The sequence below is a fragment of the Pygocentrus nattereri genome, chromosome 3 (genome assembly GCF_015220715.1).
Source record: "Pygocentrus nattereri isolate fPygNat1 chromosome 3, fPygNat1.pri, whole genome shotgun sequence".
In the NCBI taxonomy this organism is placed as follows: Eukaryota; Metazoa; Chordata; class Actinopteri; order Characiformes; family Serrasalmidae; genus Pygocentrus; species Pygocentrus nattereri.
The window spans coordinates 48,062,169-48,086,448 of record NC_051213.1 but is presented as its reverse complement, the minus strand read 5'-3'; the positions used below and the strand labels follow the sequence as shown (position 1 = coordinate 48,086,448).

The 24,280-nt window shown below is 41.3% G+C and overlaps 2 protein-coding genes across 3 annotated transcripts in view; one reads left to right on the top strand and one right to left on the bottom strand.

Annotated features, from left to right (window-relative positions):
- cacng8b (calcium channel, voltage-dependent, gamma subunit 8b) overlaps positions 1 to 5,127 on the top strand; it is a 40,891-nt gene extending 35,764 nt beyond the window's left edge. Inside the window, exons 5-6 of the mRNA XM_017714605.2 lie at positions 1,916 to 2,056; positions 4,209 to 5,127. Of these exons, the coding sequence (XP_017570094.1) occupies positions 1,916 to 2,056; positions 4,209 to 5,029 (962 nt within the window). The 3' untranslated portion in view covers positions 5,030 to 5,127. The remainder of the gene's footprint in view (positions 1 to 1,915; positions 2,057 to 4,208) is intronic.
- Positions 5,128 to 20,066: 14,939 nt separating this feature from the next.
- cacng6b (calcium channel, voltage-dependent, gamma subunit 6b) overlaps positions 20,067 to 24,280 on the bottom strand; it is a 15,662-nt gene continuing 11,448 nt past the window's right edge. For both annotated transcript variants that reach the window (XM_017714609.2, XM_017714608.2), the window contains exons 3-5: positions 23,156 to 23,230; positions 21,744 to 21,881; positions 20,067 to 21,234 (exon numbers count right to left, since the gene is read on the bottom strand). In XM_017714609.2, the coding sequence (XP_017570098.1) occupies positions 21,011 to 21,234; positions 21,744 to 21,881; positions 23,156 to 23,230 (437 nt within the window). In that variant the 3' untranslated portion in view covers positions 20,067 to 21,010. The remainder of the gene's footprint in view (positions 21,235 to 21,743; positions 21,882 to 23,155; positions 23,231 to 24,280) is intronic.

Genomic DNA, 24,280 nt, shown 5'->3' with positions numbered 1-24,280 from the left:
ATGCTTGAGGGAAGCTGTGTGGCACTGTCGGGTACAGCTGTGGACAGCGCGCATGTGAGCGCACATGAGTATGCGCACACATACTACTTGGCATTTGGTTGGTATTTAGATGGCATTTCCCTTCATTGTCCCAGCAAAGCTGGTCCCAGATGGGATTGTGGACTGTGAGGGGAAGCAGCTTCCCTCCGGAGGCTTTTTTAAAACACACACATTGCAAAAGGCATGATTTAATTATCCAGATGCGTCAGAATAATTAACGTTTTCATATTCAGTAGCAGAAGATGTGGTTCTACCTTTGTAGTGACCTGGACTGACCAAGTAAAGACCTTCACTTTATGCCATCTCTCTCATTCTTCTGTTTTTTATTTTATAATAAGATTTCTATTAAGACCTTTATTTTATATAAAAAGTGAATCAAACCTTCTCAATGATGATTCCAGATTCCAGTTCTGGATTTTGCTTGATTGATTTTTAATCAACGTATATTTGTTCAAATTTGGACAAGCTTTACAGAACGTTGGTACAAAACTCTGAATGTAGGTATTGTGATATAAACCGAGTCCGTTCTACAGTTTCTCATTAGGCTGAATGAATAACCAACTCTAAATGTAGGTATTGTGATATAAACCGAGTCTGTTCTACAGTTTCTCATTAGACTGAATGAATAACCGACTCTAAATGTAGGTATTGTGATATAAACCGAGTCCGTTCTACAGTTTCTCATTAGACTGAATGAATAACCGACACTAAATGTAGGTATTGTGATATAAACCGAGTCCATTCTACAGTTTCTCATTAGGCTGAATGAATAACCGACTCTAAATGTAGGTATTGTGATATAAACCGAGTCCGTTCTACAGTTTCTCATTAGGCTGAATGAATAACCGGCTCTAAATGTAGGTATTGTGATATAAACCGAGTCCGTTCTACAGTTTCTCATTAGGCTGAATGAATAACCGACTCTAAATGTAGGTATTGTGATATAAACCGAGTCCGTTCTACAGTTTCTCATTAGACTGAATGAATAACCGACTCTAAATGTAGGTATTGTGATATAAACCGAGTCTGTTCTACAGTTTCTCATTAGACTGAATGAATAACCGGCTCTAAATGTAGGTATTGTGATATAAACCGAGTCCGTTCTACAGTTTCTCATTAGGCTGAATGAATAACCGGCTCTAAATGTAGGTATTGTGATATAAACCGAGTCCGTTCTACAGTTTCTCATTAGGCTGAATGAATAACCGACTCTAAATGTAGGTATTGTGATATAAACCGAGTCCGTTCTACAGTTTCTCATTAGACTGAATGAATAACCGACTCTAAATGTAGGTATTGTGATATAAACCGAGTCTGTTCTACAGTTTCTCATTAGACTGAATGAATAACCGGCTCTAAATGTAGGTATTGTGATATAAACCGAGTCCGTTCTACAGTTTCTCATTAGACTGAATGAATAACCGACTCTAAATGTAGGTATTGTGATATAAACCGAGTCCGTTCTACAGTTTCTCATTAGGCTGAATGAATAACCGACTCTAAATGTAGGTATTGTGATATAAACCGAGTCCGTTCTACAGTTTCTCATTAGGCTGAATGAATAACCGACTCTAAATGTAGGTATTGTGATATAAACCGAGTCCGTTCTACAGTTTCTCATTAGGCTGAATGAATAACCGACTCTAAATGTAGGTATTGTGATATAAACCGAGTCCGTTCTACAGTTTCTCATTAGGCTGAATGAATAACCGACTCTATACTGTGATATAAACTGAGTTGTCCAAGCTTGCAATGAAAAATGCATTCATGGGTGGAGCCTCGATAGATCAGTTCAGACCCTTTTGAAACCCATTCTGTTGTTTCAGATGTCTCACGTTCACAATGTCGAATTGTCTCTCTCTCTCTTTCTCTGTAGGGGTGGTTAGGGCCTCGAACATTTTCCCCATCCTCAGTGCTATCCTGTTGCTGATGGGCGGAGTTTGTATCGCTGCCAGTCGTTTCTACAAGAGCAAGAGGAATATCATACTGGGAGCTGGCATTCTGTTTGTGGCCGCAGGTCCGTAAGAACCAGCTTTGTTAGATGTGTAAAGACGCCACCATAGTGGTGGGCAATATGATGGAAGTGTGATATTGTGATACCTGTAGACATTTGCACAAAAAATACACCTGCAAAACCACATTTTCTGGCAAAACTGCTCTAAACTTACCTGCTGCTACTGACACTTAACTGTCCTCTAACCATCTTCTTTAAGCTTTTGTCCGTTCTGTCGTCAGCACAGTGCTGAAAATCATTACAGTGATTCAGATGTATTCATCTCTACTATGTGCTTGTACAAACCTCCACTGCAGAAAGTCTAACTGGCTCAGAAAGATGTGTCAAATAAGCCTCAGATATAAAAGCCTGAGCTGTGGGTTATTAATCATAAAGGTAAAAAAACATAGTTCAGCTCTGAGAAAAGCTCACATATGAATATGTTTGACAGGAAAAATCAAAAATTGAGAATAATTCAGTGGTTTAGATGTAAACAGTCTTTCGGAGTGGCTTAATGTGAAATGGTACACCATGAACGTTTTTCGAACAATACCAAAATTTTAGAGCATCATAATTCATATATCACAGCTTTCTGTGAGGGAGCTTTTAGAGGTGGACATCTGGTTCCTATCACCACCACTGTGAACAGTTCTGACTCGGTAAGTTTCTCTAGAACGGAGCGTTTCACACCGAACTGCCCTGAATGAGTATTTATCTTAATGTTTTATCTTACCGACTCAGTTATGCAGAAATTCTGAAAAACCTGTGGAGTTCCTCTTAAACTTCACTGTGGTAATTTGCTGTGGCAGCATCTTGAAATCTTTGTAAGCTTTTAGGAAAGTCTGTTCACTCTTGGCAACGTTGCTGGGCGGTTATTACCAAGCATAAGGCCAAACGCCTATTGTTTTAAATTGGGCGAGACCTAAAAACCCCAAAAACTGAAAGCCAAATTACAGCTCAAAAACACATGAAATCACTGATAAAGTCTGACAAAAATCTCATAGATAGTTTGTAGCGTTTGGCTCAAATAACTGACCTGTGGAGTTTGGCTTCACAGATTTTAAAAGTCATATTTTTTTAGGCTGCTTGTTGCAAAGCATTGCCTTCTGCTGTGGTTTTATTCATGACATCATCAGCAGTTAGTTGATGTCGAATCTGAAGCTTTGACCACCCCCCATTGCAAGTAAAACTGGCATTTTGTAAAATGAATAAATGTAACGCCATTATGCAAGTCATAGTGAACTTGTTAGGCTGCTTATCAGAGTTGCCTAAAAATGATTCTTTTTTTAAAAGAAAGGCTAAGAGTTAGCACAGTCAGTGTGTTTTCATGCACTTAATAATCCGATAACTGCAGAAAATCAGACTTTGGCAGTAATTTGATCAACGCATCTACATCTTCTTGAGTAATCAGATAGCGGGGAAACTCCAGGTCTACATGAATCTAATCAGATTTCTGCTTTATAATCAGCCAATAAACTCACAGAAGAAGACGATGTAAACGTAATGTAAAACTCAAACTTCATATCGCAGCTTTTTAAAATTTTTTTTAAAAACCACCCGAGTCACTTTACCTGAAAATATGAACATACATCATCTAGAAGATGAAAAATATTTGAATCGTTAATTTCATCAAGCATGTATTTGGTTTCAGTGTCGCTCCAGAAGAGTTTTGCTGCGTCTCGCAGCGATGCTGCTCGCTTATTTCCAGTACCACCGTCTGTTTTCACACATGCTCAGACTGAGAAATCCATAAGAAATCAGAGTAAGAGCTCACAGCACTGAGAAATCTGATTACTGAGCTAAAATCCAGCCTCTTTATCAGAATTCTCAATCAGATTTCTAGACCATACTCAGATCTAAGAAATCAGAGTGTGCTGATTACATGACCATCAAAATAATCAGATAACTGCACAAATCTGATTGTGATCGTGATGTTATGATGACTGTTGGGGTTTATCCTAAAGTTTTTGTGTAGTTAGGATGCTTATCTCTCTTCTCATCTGGAGTTGGGATAATGAACTTGAGAACTGTTATTCTGTAATAGCTCCTGTCCTAAATTCAATCCTAGCTGAAGTTGTCATGGCGACTAAATAGATGAGATACATTATTAGTGTCAGGATATTTCTGTAATGCGGCTCCAGGCCTAAAAAATCTCTTTTGACCTCTTGGTCTGCAGGTTTGAGCAACATCATCGGTGTTATCGTGTACATCTCGGCAGCGCTGGGCGACATCTCTCCGAAGAAGGACGAGGACAAGAAGTGGCAGTACTCTTACGGCTGGTCCTTTTACTTCGGCGGCCTGTCCTTCATCCTGGCCGAGATGGTGGGGGTGCTGGCGGTGAACATCTACATCGAGAAGAACAAGGAGCTCCGCTGCCGCTCCCGCACCGACATCTTCAAGAGCACCACTCACGCCATGCTTCGGTTGCCTAGCTACCGCTTCCGCCGCCGCTCACGCTCAAGCTCTCGCTCCACCGACCCCTCCCGCTCCCGGGACCCCTCCCCGGTGGGTGTGGGCGGCCCGCCGGGGGGCAAAAACTTCGGCCTGCCACCCTCAGCCCTCCTGAGCCAGGGTCCGGTCTCTGTTTCAACACTTCCCAACCCGCACTCCCGCTCGGTTCTGCCAGGGGGCGACATTTCACTCTACACGCTCTCACGGGACCCCAAGCTGGGGGGCCTGGGTGGGGTTAGTGGCCCCCCTCCTCTCTATGGAACGGTGGACAGGGCAACTCTCTACCAGCTTCACAACTGCTTCCCGAAAGAAGGCGGAGGAGGCGGAATGATGATGAGCGGAACACTGCCGTCGCTTAAGTCGCACAACCCAGTGTCCGGAGGCCAGAATTCGTCAAGCGTCGGGAATTCTGCGCCCCCATCACAGCCGCCTCCACCTTTCTCCGCCTCCACTGTGGAGAGGGAGAGAGGGATGGGGACGCTGGATAGGCTGGGCAAGGCCGAGAGCAACTCCAACACGCTGAACAGGAAAACAACGCCGGTGTAAAAGAGAAGAAGAAGGATGGGGAGAGAAGAACAGAGCAGAGCATGGATCCTACAGAAAAAGAAAAATGGAAAAAGGGAATAAACGGCAGGAAAAAAAAACGAAGTGAGGAACGAGGCGCTCCTTTTATCTTCCAGTCGTGAAAGATTTCTGGAAAAAATAAAGCTCGAAAAAAAGATCGAACCAGCTCATAATAACAACAACATTCTTTTGTTTTTCTTTTAATACTGACATTTTGTAGCATTTCTCTTTTTTTTTTTTACGTAATTAAACAATAATCATTGGATACTGTGAAGTTTACTCTATTTTTCTTTTGATTTGAGTGAGATTACATTCCTTAAAGGGTTGTTGTTGTTATTATGATTAAGCTAAATAACTGCTAGCTCTTAAAGTTTTAGATTTTTGAGTTTCAAAGACGTCAACTGTGATTCCTGACCACTGCAGAAGCATGAGTGTCTACGTGTAAGAATGAGAATATTATTATTATTACTATTATTAGCTTTATGGGGAGCATTGAATTTTATTTTTCGATTTTTTTTTCTTTTGTACCCTTTGATAACATACGACTTAGTGTTTATTCTGTATATCGTCTTCCAGTTCCGTCTACAGAAGAATATAGTCACTGATGGACTACTACAAGTGTTGAGATGAAGCGAGTTTTTTTATATGAACCTGCCATGGTATTATTTTTGTTATGACCACTGGTAGCAGTAGACGTAGCAGTAGTCTTATTGAGAATTTTTGTTTTTTGGGGCATTACCAGGATCCCATCGAGGGAGAAAGAATATATTTGTACAAAAAAATAAAAACAAAACAAGTAGTAAAAGCGTTCTTTTCGGGACATGCACCGCAAAATGAGTTCTGTCCAAAACTGTGCTTTCCAAAGGATGGAGGTGATGTAAACATAAACAAATATTAATAATAGTATGTAGCAGGGTGGGAAAAAAATTATGAAATGTTCTGAATTGCCAATGTACATTGTAATTATGCAGAATTATATTTGTGTATATATATATATATATATATATATATATATATATATATATATATATATATATATTCAAATATAATTATAATATATACACTTTCTTTCTTTACACAAGTCAGGAGCAAGCAGGTCTGGGGTGGGATTGGAATGGGGGTGGGGCATTTATATGAATATATAAGTATGTATATATATATATATATATACACACATATTTTATTTACATACATTGTATGTACCTTTATATATATATATATATACATATATATATACATATACATATATATACATACATATATATATATATATATATATATATGTGTGTGTGTGTGTGTGTGTGTGTGTGTGTGTGTGTGTATATAGATATATATATATACACACACATACACATACACACATACACACACACATATATATATATATATATATATATATGACACTGTCTTCCTTGCGCCCCGATTGGGTTATGCCCTGTGTAGTTTTCTTCTCTCTCATGTCACATGACCATGCCAGCATTTCCATGGCAACGCTCCCACAGAGATTTAAGAAAAAAGAAATAACTCTCACTGTGCTGCACCTGACCTTTGACCCCTCTGCTTCTTCCAGTGAGAGGAACGTTCTTCTGACCCCACACAGGGTCAACATGGGACACTATGCTACGGAGCCATCAACACAACCGGGGTAGTTTTTTGTTTTGTTTGTTTGTTTCTTTTTTTTTTTTGTAAACCGGTCGCAAAAATGCAAAAACTGCACACAGACTGCGTTCATGTGGGCAACTCTAAACTAAATAATTACGTAGTGGAGAATAGATATATCCAGAAAAAAGAGAAAGAGTATGGTTTATCTAAATGTGTGATAAACAGAAACACTGTATTGCACGAATTTTCTATATAAAAGAGTAAGACAGAATCTGCGTGTGGTGTCGTTTGTGCCTTTGGGCTCGTTTCACACCTTTGAGTCGTCTCCAAATATTATCAGTGCCGGCTTAAGGGGATACGGGATGCTTCCTGTTTCTCCTCTTATATCAAAACAGAGCGCCCGAGAATGAGTCTTCTGTGAATGGGAGTGAAGACAGCTAAACGGCTGAAAATAAAAAATTAAACGTTTTTAGAACCACTTGTGCAGGACTTCATTAATTATGGACATTTAAAGGATGCGTTCCATTGAAAATTCAAAGAAATTTCTGTTTCACTACAGCAAAAGTTGATTAGTTGGCATTACTGCTACTGAGTCGTGATTAGTTGGCATTACTGCTACTGAGTCGTGATTAGTTGGCATTACAGCTACTGAGTCGTGATTAGTTGGCATTACAGCTACTGAGTCGTGATTAGTTGGCATTACTGCTACTGAGTCGTGATTAGTTGGCATTACAGCTACTGAGTCGTGATTAGTTGGCATTACAGCTACTGAGTCGTGATTAGTTGGCATTACTGCTACTGAGTCGTGATTAGTTGGCATTACAGCTACTGAGTCGTGATTAGTTGGCCTTACAGCTACTGAGTCGTGATTAGTTGGCATTACTGCTACTGAGTCATGATTAGTTGGCATTACTGCTACTGAGTCGTGATAAGTTGGCATTACTGCTACTGAGAGCTGATTGGCTGGCATTACTGCTACTGAGTCCTGATTAGTTGGCATTACTGCTACTGAGGTGTGATTAGTTGGCATTACAGCTACTGAGTCATGATTAGTTGGCATTACAGCTACTGAGTCGTGATTAGTTGGCATTACAGCTACTGAGTCGTGATTAGTTGGCATTACAGCTACTGAGTCGTGATTAGTTGGCATTACAGCTACTGAGTCGTGATTAGTTGGCATTACAGCTACTGAGTCGTGATTAGTTGGCATTACTGCTACTGAGTCGTGATTAGTTGGCATTACTGCTACTGAGTCGTGATTAGTTGGCATTACAGCTACTGAGTCATGACTAGTTGGCATTACTGCTACTGAGTCGTGATTAGTTGGCATTACTGCTACTGAGTCGTGATTAGTTGGCATTACAGCTACTCAGTCGTGATTAGTTGGCATTACAGCTACTGAGCGCTGATTAGTTGGCATTACTGCTACTGAGTCGTGATTAGTTGGCATTACTGCTACTGAGTCGTGATTAGTTGGCATTACAGCTACTGAGTCGTGATTAGTTGGCATTACAGCTACTGAGTCGTGATTAGTTGGCATTACAGCTACTGAGTCGTGATTAGTTGGCATTACTGCTACTGAGTCGTGATTATTTGGCATTACTGCTACTGAGTCCTGATTAGTTGGCATTACAGCTACTGAGTCGTGATTAGTTGGCATTACAGCTACTGAGTCGTGATTAGTTGGCATTACAGCTACTCAGTCGTGATTAGTTGGCATTACAGCTACTGAGTCGTGATTAGTTGGCATTACTGCTACTGAGTCATGATTAGTTGGCATTACAGCTACTCAGTCGTGATTAGTTGGCATTACAGCTACTGAGTCGTGATTAGTTGGCATTACTGCTACTGAGTCATGATTAGTTGGCATTACAGCTACTGAGTCGTGATTAGTTGGCATTACTGCTACTGAGTCGTGATTAGTTGGCATTACAGCTACTGAGTCGTGATTAGTTGGCATTACAGCTACTGAGTCGTGACTAGTTGGCATTACTGCTACTGAGTCGTGATTAGTTGGCATTACTGCTACGGAGTCGTGATTAGTTGGCATTACTGCTACTGAGTCGTGATTAGTTGGCATTACTGCTACTGAGTCGTGATTAGTTGGCATTACTGCTACTGAGTCCTGATTAGTTGGCATTACTGCTACTGAGTCGTGATTAGTTGGCATTACAGCTACTGAGTCGTGATTAGTTGGCATTACAGCTACTGAGTCGTGATTAGTTGGCATTACTGCTACTGAGTCGTGATTAGTTGGCATTACAGCTACTGAGTCGTGATTACTTGGCATTACAGCTACTGAGTCGTGATTAGTTGGCATTACTGCTACTGAGTCGTGATTAGTTGGCATTACAGCTACTGAGTCGTGATTAGTTGGCCTTACAGCTACTGAGTCGTGATTAGTTGGCATTACTGCTACTGAGTCATGATTAGTTGGCATTACTGCTACTGAGTCGTGATAAGTTGGCATTACTGCTACTGAGAGCTGATTGGCTGGCATTACTGCTACTGAGTCCTGATTAGTTGGCATTACTGCTACTGAGGTGTGATTAGTTGGCATTACAGCTACTCAGTCGTGATTAGTTGGCATTACAGCTACTGAGCGCTGATTAGTTGGCATTACTGCTACTGAGTCGTGATTAGTTGGCATTACTGCTACTGAGTCGTGATTAGTTGGCATTACTGCTACTGAGTCGTGATTAGTTGGCATTACAGCTACTGAGTCGTGATTAGTTGGCATTACAGCTACTGAGTCGTGATTAGTTGGCATTACAGCTACTGAGTCGTGATTAGTTGGCATTACTGCTACTGAGTCGTGATTATTTGGCATTACTGCTACTGAGTCCTGATTAGTTGGCATTACAGCTACTGAGTCGTGATTAGTTGGCATTACAGCTACTCAGTCGTGATTAGTTGGCATTACAGCTACTGAGTCGTGATTAGTTGGCATTACTGCTACTGAGTCATGATTAGTTGGCATTACAGCTACTGAGTCGTGATTAGTTGGCATTACTGCTACTGAGTCGTGATTAGTTGGCATTACAGCTACTGAGTCGTGATTAGTTGGCATTACAGCTACTGAGTCGTGACTAGTTGGCATTACTGCTACTGAGTCGTGATTAGTTGGCATTACTGCTACTGAGTCGTGATTAGTTGGCATTACAGCTACTCAGTCGTGATTAGTTGGCATTACAGCTACTGAGCGCTGATTAGTTGGCATTACTGCTACTGAGTCGTGATTAGTTGGCATTACTGCTACTGAGAGCTGATTGGCTGGCATTACTGCTACTGAGTCCTGATTAGTTGGCATTACAGCTACTCAGTCGTGATTAGTTGGCATTACAGCTACTGAGTCGTGATTAGTTGGCATTACTGCTACTGAGTCGTGATTAGTTGGCATTACTGCTACTGAGTCATGATTAGTTGGCATTACTGCTACTGAGTCGTGATTAGTTGGCATTACAGCTACTCAGTCGTGATTAGTTGGCATTACAGCTACTGAGTCGTGATTAGTTGGCATTACTGCTACTGAGTCATGATTAGTTGGCATTACAGCTACTCAGTCGTGATTAGTTGGCATTACAGCTACTCAGTCGTGATTAGTTGGCATTACAGCTACTCAGTCGTGATTAGTTGGCATTACAGCTACTGAGTCGTGATTAGATGGCATTACTGCTACTGAGTCGTGTTTAGTTGGCATTACTGCTACTGAGTCGTGATTAGATGGCATTACTGCTACTGAGTCGTGTTTAGTTGGCATTACTGCTACTGAGTCGTGATTAGTTGGCATTACTGCTACTGAGTCGTGATTAGTTGGCATTACTGCTACTGAGTGCTGATTGGTTGCTGAGCTCATATCAGCTCATTTTCTGAGTAAAGTGGTTCATGCTCTCTGATGTTGTGAGTGTACATGAGTGTAAAAAGGCCTATTACTGGTGTCCTGAAGCGCTTAAAATATACCTGCAGTGTTGAAGAATTGTATGCTGTTCTGTGTTCAGAAAAACTGGGCACTTCCATGCATCCATTTTCTAAGCTGCTTCTCCCCCACAGTCGTGGGAACTGGGCACTTTTCTGTGTAAAAATCATTCAAATCTGTACAAACTATTTTTGCATACAAGCTCCTTAGGAGTCCATTCATTTTGGACTTGTTCGGTAGCGCCCTCTAGTGTTTGCCAAACCTGGAAGACATTACAGTGGCAGTTCTCCGCACTACACATTCTGATATTACCATGGCAACTGCAGCATAAAAGCAACTGCAGCATATATGACGTAAAACCATTTATATCACTTTTGGGCTATCTTGTGTTATTTTAAAATAAAAAATAACCAACAAGGTCACCAAGTAAGTGAACGCAGCGCACGACGTCGTGTCGTCATTTTGTAGTCGGCGTCATGTTGTTACGCCCATATTAGGAACTCCGGGTCCAAGTATCATTTCTCTATGGGCAGAACGAATAGGGGTTTCGAAAAATTACCCCTGTGTTAAATACAAATGTTCAGAACCCAAAACGCTTTTGTCCTCTGAACATTCTTCTCTCGAATACCACAGGATCCTCTTAATTACGAAGTCATAAAAGAGCTGAAATATGAAATATTGCTACATGTGAGCTAAAGCTACTGTTTCTCTGAATTCACGTCATTAGACTGGCAGCTTCTTTGAGCAGGTTTTGGCAGTAAACATTTCCATTGTCAGACTGAGGGCAGCTTAAAAGGAGTCAGAACTAAATCACCAGGTTTCCCTGCAGTTCTCTGATCTTCATCTGATCAATTGATCTCTCCTTTTAGCTTGATTTGAAAAGATCTACAAATGTAGCTGCGCTCATCTTAATAATCACTGATCACCGCCGATAAACTGATTTCGGCTCTCAGGATATCCTGATTATTATTTTAATGCCGGTAACATTTTACTGAGGGCATTTTCTCAGGACATTTGCCAGCTTTTTGTTCAACTTTTCCCGTGAAAATTTGAACAAGCAGCCCGCGAAAAAGAAGCTGACTTCAGCTTCATGGAGGGTTGAAAGGCCTGAAACGAGGAGGTTTCTCTTATTTTGCTCTTTAACAGAACCGGCAGGTCAGTATTTTGTCTAGCCTGCAAATGTTTTTCACAGCTGCTACACCATTTAAGGTGGAACGGGAACGTTCAAACAAGAAGCTGCGAAAAAAGCTAAATTCAGCCTCGTAGTTTTAACACGGGCAGTATAAGGAGTTTTAGCCTATCAAAATATCCCACCTAGAGGTTTTATCTCCGAGTATACTTGTAAATACGTGCTACAGTAGAAGGTTTCGATAAGACAGCACAGCTCGTCTGAGCACTGGCTCAGCCCGCCTTAGCTTCGTGTAGCTTAGTGACATCAAATTGATGCGCAGTAGCTTTAGCTCGCATTAGCAATATTGGTATTATAGCTCTTTACGACCTCATAATTCGGAGGATTCAGTGGTATTCGGGAGAAAAATGTACACAGAACAAAACATGTTGGGTTCTGAAGATTTTTATTTAACACAGGGGGCGACAGAGGCGACTTTCTTCGAAAACCCTATTCATTCTGGCCATAGAGAAACGGGGCTCAGACCCGGAGTTCCTAATATGGGCATAACGAGGACTACAGAATGACGCACGACCACAGTGGTGTATGTAGATGATAAACACTGAAGTCTGACAGATGTTGAAATCAAACCTGTTCTGTGGTCTTTGGGTCTGTAGCCTTTTGGTTTTTAGTTAGCACACCAAACATATCACAGTGCACAGTGCAGGCTCGGTTCTAGCTAACTGAAACTAAAATGACGTCCGTTTAGAGGATATCTGAGAGCACAGGGAGCTGAGTGACTGCTGTTAGAGTGAAAACTGAACGTGTTTGGTGGTGTGTAGCAACCAGCCTTCGCTGAGCTGCTATCACGCGTGGCTTTTCTGGGGGGTTTTCCTGCCTCTGAGGTCTTTCTTGAACTCCCAGACCACCAATCAGTGACCCCTCTAAATTGGGATTTATTTGGCTGTTCAGGCGTGGGATGGAACAGAAATTTGAAATCATAATTCTGAAAAACGTTCTCATTTTTAAACACCGTGGTATTTATTATTACCATTTTAGCACCCAGTGCTACGTTTGCTTGTTTCGCCGAGCCAAGAAAAATGTGAGGAAAGGAGGAAAGACGTGCCTGTGAAGTGAGTTAAGCTGAAATCTTCTCATAGTACAGCAGAGCTGTCTGAAGCTGGATTTGTCTGATCTAAAGAGGGTTTGTGAGATGTTAGAATGTGACAGATTAGAGCAGGACTGTCTCCATTAAAACATCACCTGAGATTAATCTCCCTTCATTCCTCCACAGCGCTGCTCCGGTTCACACCCAGCTTTCCAAGCGCATCACAGACTTCACTGTTACAGTCCGCAGAGTGGCCTGACTTTCTTTTCAATATGAAGTACTAGCGAAGCCAGTATCCAATGGCAGGGGTCTTCAGGGGTCCTGGTGGAAGGTCTGACTATGAGTTTTACTCACCCCAGGATTACCTTTTAACGTCATATCTGCATGAATGGGAATGCTTTTATATCATCATATAATATCAATAATCCAATCATAATCGGATTTCTGCAGTTATCTGATCATTCCAAAGGTCATGTAAACAGCACATTCCGATTTAAGAAATCTTATAAAGAGGCTGGATTTTAGCTCAGTAATCAGATTTCTCAGGGTTGTGAACTCTTACTCTGATTTCTTTCGGATCTCTCAGTCTGAGCATGTGCGAAAACAGACGACGGCACCAGAAATAAGCGAGCAGCGTCGCCGCGGGATGCAGCAAAACTCGTTTGGAGCGATGCTGAAACGAAATGAAGGATTTAAATATAATCTTCTAGATAATGTTTGTTCGTACTGTCAGGTAAAGTGGCGCGATGTTCGGGAAAAAAGGCGCGGCATGAAGTTTTAGCCTAACATAACATTCTTCTTCTGTGAGTTTATTGGCTGATTAAAAAGCAGACATCCGATTACTGCCTGACTCATGCAGACCTGGAGTTTCCCCATTATCTAATTACTCAAGTGCATGTAAACGTGTTGATCGGATTACTGACAAAATCAGATTTTCTGCAGGTGTCGGATTATTAAGTGCATGTAAACGCGCTCAGTCTGGTTCTCAGTGTTAAGGCCCTTTATGAATGAGACGATGAAAACAAACCACTTTTGGCAAACAGGTCTAAGAGCCCACATCTTCTCAGTTAATTCATAAAAAAATATTATTTGGATTGTCAGCAGGTTTGGTGGGTCACGTAGAAAGTAAAACCAAATTATAATTCAGTTTGGCAGGTAAAATAGTATCATTCCTCAGCAGTTTGAGATCGAGCTTTAACGTGTTTAGTAGGGAGACAGTTGAGCATCCTGACAGCCTGGTGGGTGAAGCTGCCCCCCAGTCTGCTGGTCCTGGCCCGGAGACTCCGCAGTCTCCTCCCTGATGGCAGAAGTAGTGGGTGAGTGTGATCCCCTGCCATGCAGAGGGCATCCCAGGTGTCAAGGCTATGATGAAAAGCCTGTAACAACAGAGGAACCCTTATTGGTGCTCTTTTCAAAAACGTTCTATATAGAACCATATAAAACAGTCTCAATCAATCTGAAGAGCCCCTTTAACGGTGCATCATGCAAAGGGTTCTTTGAGTGTTCATGGTTCTATATAGAACCATTTTCTTGACTATAGAACCATCATTTTTAAATGTATATGAAAATAGTGCGAAATAGTGTTAACCACTAATATCAGGTTCTCCCTCCCACTCTCACCCCCCTATCTATCATGAAGAGAGAACGTTCAGCTACCTCAAAGACCCACCAAGATACCGAAAAACATCACAGTGCAGAAGGAAGATGCTCTATAAACCGCCTATCAAGCTTTTCAAGATGTCAGTATATGGATCATTTTGCCGAACTGGTTCAAAACCAGAGTTGAAAACACATTTGGGACTTTTATCTGTTTTGGACTTTAGACTAGGTGACCCTAAACCTTAATGATGTTTATTTTAGTCAAATAAAGGACTTATTGTTCCTTTTTGTCACTAACAAAACAGAACACTACCGATACTTTACCAAATGTTTCAGTGAAGACAATTTTAGCTCATTTTGAGCTGAGCTCAAAAACGCGAGCAGGACTAGCAAACACACCTTTGATCAGTTGTACGCCTATAAAATCATCATATTTTTCATTAAAGGCAAAAAAGTACTTAACTGCAGAAATGTTTCCGTAGTGACAATTCACTGATTTCCAAACTTTGGGACGCAATTACTTTAAAACAATGGGCTTTAACTGCTCACCATGTGGCCATGAGGGACAGGGATGCAGCCTCACTTCCTGCTCTAAAATGCAGGGGTGTGGCTAAAATAGAGCTCCGCCCACAGAATATAAATGTGTGTTTTGGTAGTGACATGAAAACATGGGACGGCATGAAAATCATGACAACTTCACTCTAAAATACAAAGAAATAAGTACAAAATATTTAAGCATTAGTCTGTATCAGTCCATGTATTCATATACAGTGAAAATGAATAATCAAATCACTCCAAATGATTTCCTTCTTCCATCAGCACTGCATTTGTATAATATTAATATTCAAGGGGTCCCATGTTGGCTGGCTACTCCAGGGTTGGTTGGCTACTAACTCGACTCCATGGTGGCGCTGATGCTTCAACGGCAATAAAATGTTTGGATAAGCCATTCCTCTCTCGGAAATGCTCTTTTCTAGTTTGGTGGTGCACTCTTCCACAAACTGATAGCTCACATAGCTCCTCTTTTGTCTTGGACTTGAGAAATGAGTAACATTCGCTCTTTCCACCAGACTCTAGGGAAATCGGGTGAGTTTTCAGGTTTACACACATGCTGCTGCATATTGTAAAGTTTTTCATAGAGTCCTGGAAATAGTTACAGTTTCTAGGCAATGAAAGACCAACTGGGTGAACTAATTTGCAACAGTGCCACCCTGAGGCAGAGCAGTGCTGCAGCTCCAGTTAGTTCAGAACACCAAAGACAGAAGAATGTGGGTGAAGCAGATAAACACTTCGTATTTGAGTGTCTATTTTTCCACAACGGACCGTAAAACATCATAAGTTTATTTTCAGGGACCCCCCAGAATTTTGATTGAGACATTCAGGGGGCTTAAGAGGTTAATTAGGAGACCCCATACCCCCACAGAACCCCCTGTACTTCACACCTTGGGTTTAGGTTTATTGTATAAACAAATTATTAATCAACATACTTTTGAAACTATTGGGCAAATGACAAAATGGGTTAAGGTTGTAGGGATTTTCAGCACTCCTGTCTGGGTGCGTCTACAGTTTTGAGGCATGTGCGCTTCCCCTCTTTCTCCCACTTAAGTAAGTATAAACCTCTGAAAACTGTGTCTGCACTGCACTAGGCCTCCACAAACAGGCTGCCCCAATACAGAGAGCCATGCAGTCTAACAGCCTCTATTAAAGGGCTATATATACAGCAGGGCCGCAGGGTCAAGTGTCCACCTGCAAGCTCTGATTTCCTCACTTCTGCACCCCCAAATACCCAACCTGCAAACCCAATACCACAAACACACCAGACGTACTAAGGAACCAACATCTACTGTACTGCTAGACTTTGTATACAACTCATATGTATTTTATATTATATTGTACATTATAGATAGATAGATAGATAGATAGACAGAGAGACAGATAGATAGATAGATAGATAGATAGATAGATAGATAGATAGATAGATAGATAGATAGATAGATAGATAGATAGATAGATAGATGTATATTAGAATTACTAAGTAGTATTTTAGCTTAATCACAATAACAACATGGTAAGTGGGTATTAAATGCTTCAAGTAGCTGCTTTTGCACTTGTTTTGCCAAACCTGTGAATTTTCGTATATGATAAGTGCTTCAGCAGCACATGCTAACCCATAGCTAGATGAGACAGCAGGGAGGCCATAGTTGAAATTCTAGGATAATATTTCTTCTACACTTCAGCATGATGTGCTCAGATGAGCCAGGCACTAATTTTAGCCCGGGCGAGAAGCGAAAAAGAGGGAGCGAGAGAAAGAGAGCGAGAAACTTCCCAGTGTGAAAGAGATTTAATTCTCCAACAAAAACAGACAGTGAGAGAGAGAGTGAGAGATGAAGAACAGAACAGAGGGCCGCCGGGACGAAACACTGAAAATACAGTACGATATAAACACACTGTACAGTTTTGTCTGTAAAACAGGTGTGTATGATACACAGTCCAATACAAATCGCATGCTTTCATACATCATATACATTTCACACAGTATAAAAGTCCCTCAAAGCACTCTTCTGAAAAAGCTACTAATCCGTCTCATGCAAGATCTAAATCAACAATAAAGTTTATCCGTTTGAACATTAAATATCTCGTCTTTGTGGTGTATTCAATTGAATATAGGTTGAAAAGAATTTGCAAATCATTGTATTCTGTTTTCACTGGAATTGGGGTTGTTGTAGTTTGGACACCCAAAATGTCAAATGACATGTTTTGCTGAATTTGTCAAGTTAACACATCCACGGCTAACGTGAACGCGCCACTGTTCTACACATTTCAGCGCAGAGTTTCTATTTATTTGCAGGTTTTAAAATGTTGGAACAAAACTAAAGCACGAAATAGTTTTGACATAATTTGAAAATACCTCTTATGCCTTACATCAATTTCATGATCGATGAACTAAAAGAAATGACCCAAAAGGACTTGGAAAAACGTCTGGTTCCACTGACTTACATTAAAAGTGAAGTATGTTTTTTTCCTTCTCCTGTAAAGTTACCGTTTTGGAGATACAAGGTTTTATTCCGACAACAGCGATACGTATCAGATATTAGACATATATGCATCAATAGGTGTCACATATGTCCAATACATGGTTGAATGCATCCCAGTTACTACATTATGTTTCCTTTAAAATATTAAATTATTATAATGTATTGGGGGAATAATATTTGCACATATTTTATGTTTTAATTACTTTATATAACAGTGTGCAGGCTTTTAAAGTTTAGATATGCAGCAGTTATACTCATTTTCACTACATAAGGAAGAATTTGGAAGAAACAAAGAAGATGAATGTCTAAATATATTATATACATACATATATATATATATATATATATATATATATATATATATGTATGTGTGTGTGTGTGTGTATGTGTGTGTGTGTTGAAACATGGCTTAACTATGTGTTACATATATGTCCACATGTAACAAGTTGGATATAAATCCATATACGCTAATATATATCATATTTGAACTCCATTTATTGCCATATATCAGATTTGAGGATCAACCTATCCACACAGTTGCTTACCGTTCAGCACAAGGCTGCTGTAAATGCTGGGTAACTTGCAAATGAAACACCACTACAGCCTCCGTGTTCACACAACCGAAAGCAGCATGCTGGACGATGGCGAGATTTAGCAACAATTAGTGTCTGATTAGCATCAAAGGCACTTTAGTTGTGCTGCACTTAGAAAAAAAAGACAATACAAAGTACAAAGTACGTCTGAATCCCCAGACTGTTTGGTCTGTGTAGTTTGCTGCATTTACAACACATCAAGGCCCTTTAGCCAAGCTATCCGAGTATGGCTTTAGAACAAGCTTTTTCAGTTGTTGGGCTCGGACCATATTAGAAAAAAGGCCTCTGTTCCTGCTGGCGTAGTCAGCACACAGCAAAGCCAAGACTGTGGCTGGAGGAAGTAACTATTTTTGACTTCTGGGCCCACAGGCACCTGATCTAATAGCCAATAGATGTAGCTAATGACCATTTACTGATTAATTTAAGCAGAGCTTTCATTAAAACCAGAATGAAGGACAGTGTGACAGCTTCACCCACAGCACTGGGAAATGTCAACGTCAGCACAGCAGCGTAAAACTTTGGGAGAGTCTGTTCAACATAAATGATGAACTAACCTAACTTTGTGTAAATAGAGCACAATATAGAAATATGTCCACATATGCAGTCGAGACTGACGCGGCTTTTTTCTGAATTTCTACAAACACCATTTCATTTTATAGTAAATGAGTTTGGGCTGGTTTATGTTTATGAACAGACGCCTACAGATCAACATAGTAAAGGAGCTCATCTGTGATCCTGAGTTTAAAGCCGGTTTTTATTCAACTTAAACTTGGAACTAAGTTGTAAATAAATCTGAAACTGAAACTTTGCTTGTGTGTAAAAAGTGATTTCAGAACCACTCGGTTCTCCCTGATGGAAACTGTTTACCTTCAGTGTTTTGTGCTTCTGATCATTTTAATAGACGTCAGTGTCACTAATTAATGACGTTCTATTAAAAGACTGGTTTACCAAGAGAGACGCTGGAGGACTTTCACCTGAAATGAGTTCATGAAGCCAGCCTGGTTATAAAAATGATAACAGGACATCAGAGCCAGAATTACTCTTTTAGTACTTTTACTTTATACTTAAGTACATTTGAAGGTAAATACTTCAGTACTTTTACTCAAGTGGAGATCTAAATGGAGGAACTTCTACTTTTTCTGGAGTGATATTTTACCTTGGGTGTATCTACTTTTGGGTGTCTCATTGCTCTGTATGGTTGATGAGATAGCTCGTTTGTTAACTGCACCAACATGTAGGATCATTTTCCTGGCCAGCGTTCCAGTGTGGACTGAATCTAAATTTATCATACACTGATCAACCATATACATCACAGCTATACATCAACAACTCTGGGAGAACCCATAAAAAGCATAGGTAGAAATGTATGTGCTTGGCTTTTTTTGTGAACTATGAATATATTTGGGAGAGAAGCTTCACCAATCCAGCCTTGATCACGACCAATTCCCAAGGGGTTTGAGAGCCGCAAAAGTCTAGCTTAAATCATTCCAATATAGCACATGTTTTGCTTCATTCAGATTGACTTAGAAGAGAAAAAGAACAATTGGACGTTTGCAGATACTGTTTTGTTGGCTCAGAAACTCCAGGCTTGGAACATACTAAGAGTAGCAGCAGGGACAGCAATGTAGCATGTCTTTCCAACAGAACTGAACAGCAGAGCCAATCTTTCAGTGCTAGGGAGTTCACTTCCCCTGAAAACTGACCTCAACGGACAGCCCAATTAGACTTAGTTACATAAAAAGTGGCTTTTAACTGAGCAAAAATGAACGTATGAATGAGTTCTGAAGCCCTTTGCTGAAAAAGCGTTCTTGGCCCACCACTGAGCGCTAGGGAAGCATAACATTGCTGAGCAAATATAGCCTTTTGAGACAGCTTTCAATGATGTTTTCACATCTATCCTACATTAAGAGTTAAAGTAAGTAGTTTTCTATTAAAACTTGATGAAATATTAAGAAAACTCAACGTAACTTGTGTGGTGTGGAATGTTCCATGGCTAAATCAGGGCTTTCCTACAGCAAACAGGTAGGCTAATCCAGTTCAAAGCAAAATGTAAAAATGCTACTAGCTGCTGTTTTTCCAGTTGGTTTTTTTTTTTTTTGTTCCTGCACACTTCCTATTCACCCTAAACCCAAACCGCCTGAAGTGTAAGATGGAATCGGCTCTGGCTCAGCAGTTATATGAATGGCTTAGTCAGAAACGTGGTTGGTTGGTGTAGTGGGTAACACCTCTGCCTTCTATGCTGTAGACTGGGGTTCAATCCCCATCTGGGTAACCACCCTACACTATACCAATAAGAGTCCTTGGGCAAGACTCCCAACACCGCCTTCACCTCCCTGTGTAAAATGATCAAACCAAGTCGCTCTGGATAAGAGCGTCAGCCAAATGCCATAAATGTAAAGAAATGCTAATTTTGCTAACAGCGATTATGCTAACATGCTAATAACATTATGCCAATTGGAGGAGGCTAGTTTCTACTCAACGTTAGCAATGTTAGCATGCTTGGTTGAGATTTAAAGAATGAGGCAGTGGCGACTAAGTGGTTAGTGCCCGGGGCGATTGCTCACAGCATTATGGTGCCACTATAGGCCCTCACGCAAGGCACTTAACCCTCTCTGCTCCAGGGTTGCCATATCTAAGCTGGGATATGTGAAGAAAAGTATTTCGCTGCACTGTGCAAAGCGTATAAGCATAATGACAGTAAAGGCACTTAAAAAAAGAAGAAGGCTACAACTCGGCCAGTCAGCTTGCTGGGCTCCTTGGAAAATTCTTACAGGACATAACATGCAACAAAAATCAATCAAACGCTATCAATCTAAGAACAGGTACAAATCGGTGACTTAGTATACAAACTCACTTCCAACTGTTGACAAGCAGCTCTGGGGTCAAGACATAACCTTAAATATAGTAAAATATATGTATACCTTTGTCACTCTTGCCACTCTGTACATTTAAGCAGTTTGTCAGGTTTAAATTTCATCAGCTGCTCCAGGTCCTCAAGGCCTCTAGGTGTTGCTGTTTCTGTGTTGTGCCGTGCATTTCTCCAGGAGACTGAAGGGAAAAGACAGCAGCAAGAAGAGGACGCCGCCCAAAATGAGGATGGCCCCGGCTGAGCCTACGCACGCCACTGACCAGGACAGCTCGTAGTGCAGCGGGATTGTGTGGTCACTCGCCAACAACGACAGCACCGATTGGTGGAAGATTATGATGGACAGTAGAATCAGGACACCTGAAACAACCCAGAGGCCGTTAATGTCATTAGCTTTATTCACGCAGCAGAAGTCTTTTCGTTACTTCACGTTCAGTGTTCAGATGCTGTACCGTGAACTGAGACTTGGGGAAAACTCGACTGTAACCTCAAATAAGTTGGCATGTTTAAAGCCTGAAATCCAGGTTAGTTAATATTTGTTCACTTGACTGGCTAGTTAAGCAACCGGGCAGCAAGCTTGTAGGTATTGTTTCGTCTCCAATCCCACCTGCTAGCTAGGGCTCCCCCAACCACCGGGGGGAGGGCCGAACACCCTCGGAGGAGAACACTAACCACCAGATCTGTTACATCCCCGGGGGTGGGGGGCTCCAAACCACACCCAAAGAGGTGTGTCTGCAGATTTCTTTGCAACTATTGCTCAACCATGTTTTAAATGATGTAGCAAAAATGTTAGTTTGTGTCTCGCAACCACATCTCCCGAGTCACTGTGTGTGTGACATGTGTATCTGATTAAGGCGAATGAGGCTGACCTGAGACGAGGAAGCAGACGGCGGCGGGCTTGAGGAGGAAGGGCACCCTCTTAGTGAGAGACATGGTGATGCACACGGAGCCCATCACCATTAGGAACAGGCCGAACACGGCCAGCATCGCCGTGGCTAAACTGAGGTCTGAATCAGAGAGAGAGAGAACGGTCAGAACAGTCAAGACATTCTTCTACAAGGAGGTTCACCCACAGATCTGCAGCAGATCACAGCGGCCTTCACGCCAGAGCTGGAGAGACGGAGGAAGAGAAAGAGAAAGGAGGAAAGAAGAGAGGACAGGAGAGCAGTAGGGGCTGCACAGAGTAGTCAAACGATCAACTCGTCGACTTTATTGCTCGGTGATGGAGCTTTAAGCTTGGCGTCGACTAGTCGCTGATCACACTAGCGACATGGACTCCTCAGAGAAGACGGCCGGTCAGTCTGGGGATTTTGGGGTCTGTTTCTCTGTTTCCTGAAGCCTATCAAAGCGATCTATGGCACGTCACGCTCTACTGACCACTGGAGTTTGGCTTCATCACAAATTCTTTTATTCATGACATCATCAGCGATTAATCGATGCCGACTCGACTTTCATCATGTAACTTTCAACTTTAAAAGATCTGAAGTCGTGCAACCCCTGGAGAAGAGAGAGCGAGAAGAAAAAAGAGGAGAGAAAAGTGGAGAACACATGAAGAGAGAAGAAATAAAGGAGACAAGAGGAAAGAGGAGAACAAATGAGGAGTGGAGAGAAGAAAAAAGAGGAGAGAAGAGAGAAGAGGAGAACACATGTGGAGTGAAGAGAATTAATGTTAGAATAAGAGAAGAGAACAGAAGAGAAGAGGAGAAAAGAGAAGAGGAGAGAAGAGAAGAAAAGAGAAGAGGAGAGCAGAGAAGAAGAGAGAAGAGCAGAGAAGAGAATTAATGTTAGAATAAGAGAAGAGGAGAGAAGAGGAGAGCAGAGAAGAGGAGAGAATAGAAGAGGAGAGCAGAGAAGAGCAGAGAAGGGGAGAGCAGAGAAGAAAAGAGGAGAGCAGAGAAGAGGAGAGAAGAGAAGAGGAGAGCAGAGAGGAGAAGAGAATAGAAGAGGAGAGCAGAGAAGAGCAGAGAAGAGGAGAGAAGAGAAGAGGAGAGAACATAAGAGAAGAGGAGAGAAGAGAAGAGGAGAAGAGAATTAATGTTAGAATAAGAGGAGAGAGGAGGAGAGGTTAGGAGAGAAGAGAAGAGAAGAGGAGAGAAGAGAACAGAAGAGGAGGGAAGAGAAGAGGAGAGAAGAGAAGAGAAGAGAAGAGAAGAGGAGAGGAGAGAAGAGAAGAGAAGAGAAGAGGAAAAGGGCAGTACTGTAGATGAGGGAGAGAAATGGGAGATGTAACTAAATGAATGAATGATGTATGTAAAAGGCAGGAAGAGGAGATGGAGCTTACTTTTATCTGTTGTTTTCTGAAAAATGACAGCATTTTCTCCTGTGGTGTAGAACTTGAAATACGTGCAGTTGGATTCTGAGGGAGAGAGAGAGGGAGAGAGAGGGAGAGAGAGGGAGAGAGAGGGAGAGAGAGGGAGAAAGAGGGAGAGAGAGGGAGAGAGGGAAGATTCAGAGACAGAAAAATGCACTCCGTCTCTGCTGTAAAGCCCTGTGAGGGTCATTGTGTATTAATGCGGTACGAGGACACTCAGTTAGCCCTGCGTATGTGACACTCGCGCAGGAGCAGAAGCAGATGGAGTGGGAGGGACGGTGCGAATGGCAGATGGAAAAGGAGGATGACAGCGACAGGAAGGAAAAGAGTGGCTTTACTGTATGTTCAGCATTAAAGGGCCCATATCATGGAAAACCATACATTTTTTAAATCAATTTAAAAGACTTAGATTTACTATGTAAACAGAAAGATTTAAAAACACACTCCTTGGTGCGGAAAGCTGCCAAAACAGAGCATTTTAAAGTCTTCATGGCTGTGATGTCACAACCTTTAACTAATTTCCATATGACCAGCCATTCAGCCTACAGCAGATTAGCCATGCATTCATATTAAAGTGATAAAGAAATCTGTTCCTCCTGACAACCTGTAGTTTGTGATTGAGGCACGATACAGGACAGTCAATCAGAGCAGACGTCATTTGCATATGTAAGTCACCAAAACAAGCTAATGCTATGATTGATGACTTTTCACTTTTATTCCTTAGTAATTCGTCAGGAACATTAGCTTTTTAACAAAACTACTCAAAAACTGAGTAAACCACTGTGGCTTAGCGTGTGGAAAGCAACATTCCTGCATACTTTTTAAAATTATTAACAGTGGCTCTCTCTTATATACACACCCACCCCCATGTACCCTCCCGACGCTGTAAGTGCACTTTTCTCTGCAGTGAAGATGATGATGATCATGCAGTTGTGGGTGTACTGTAATGTTAATCCCAGTCTTTCTGAAATAAATGCACCAGAACTGGCATAAATGACTCTCAGTGGCATATCCAAAGTATGTATTACAGTGAAAACTATCAGTATGTATTATAGTGAACACTATCAGCACGTATTATAGTGAACACTATCAGTA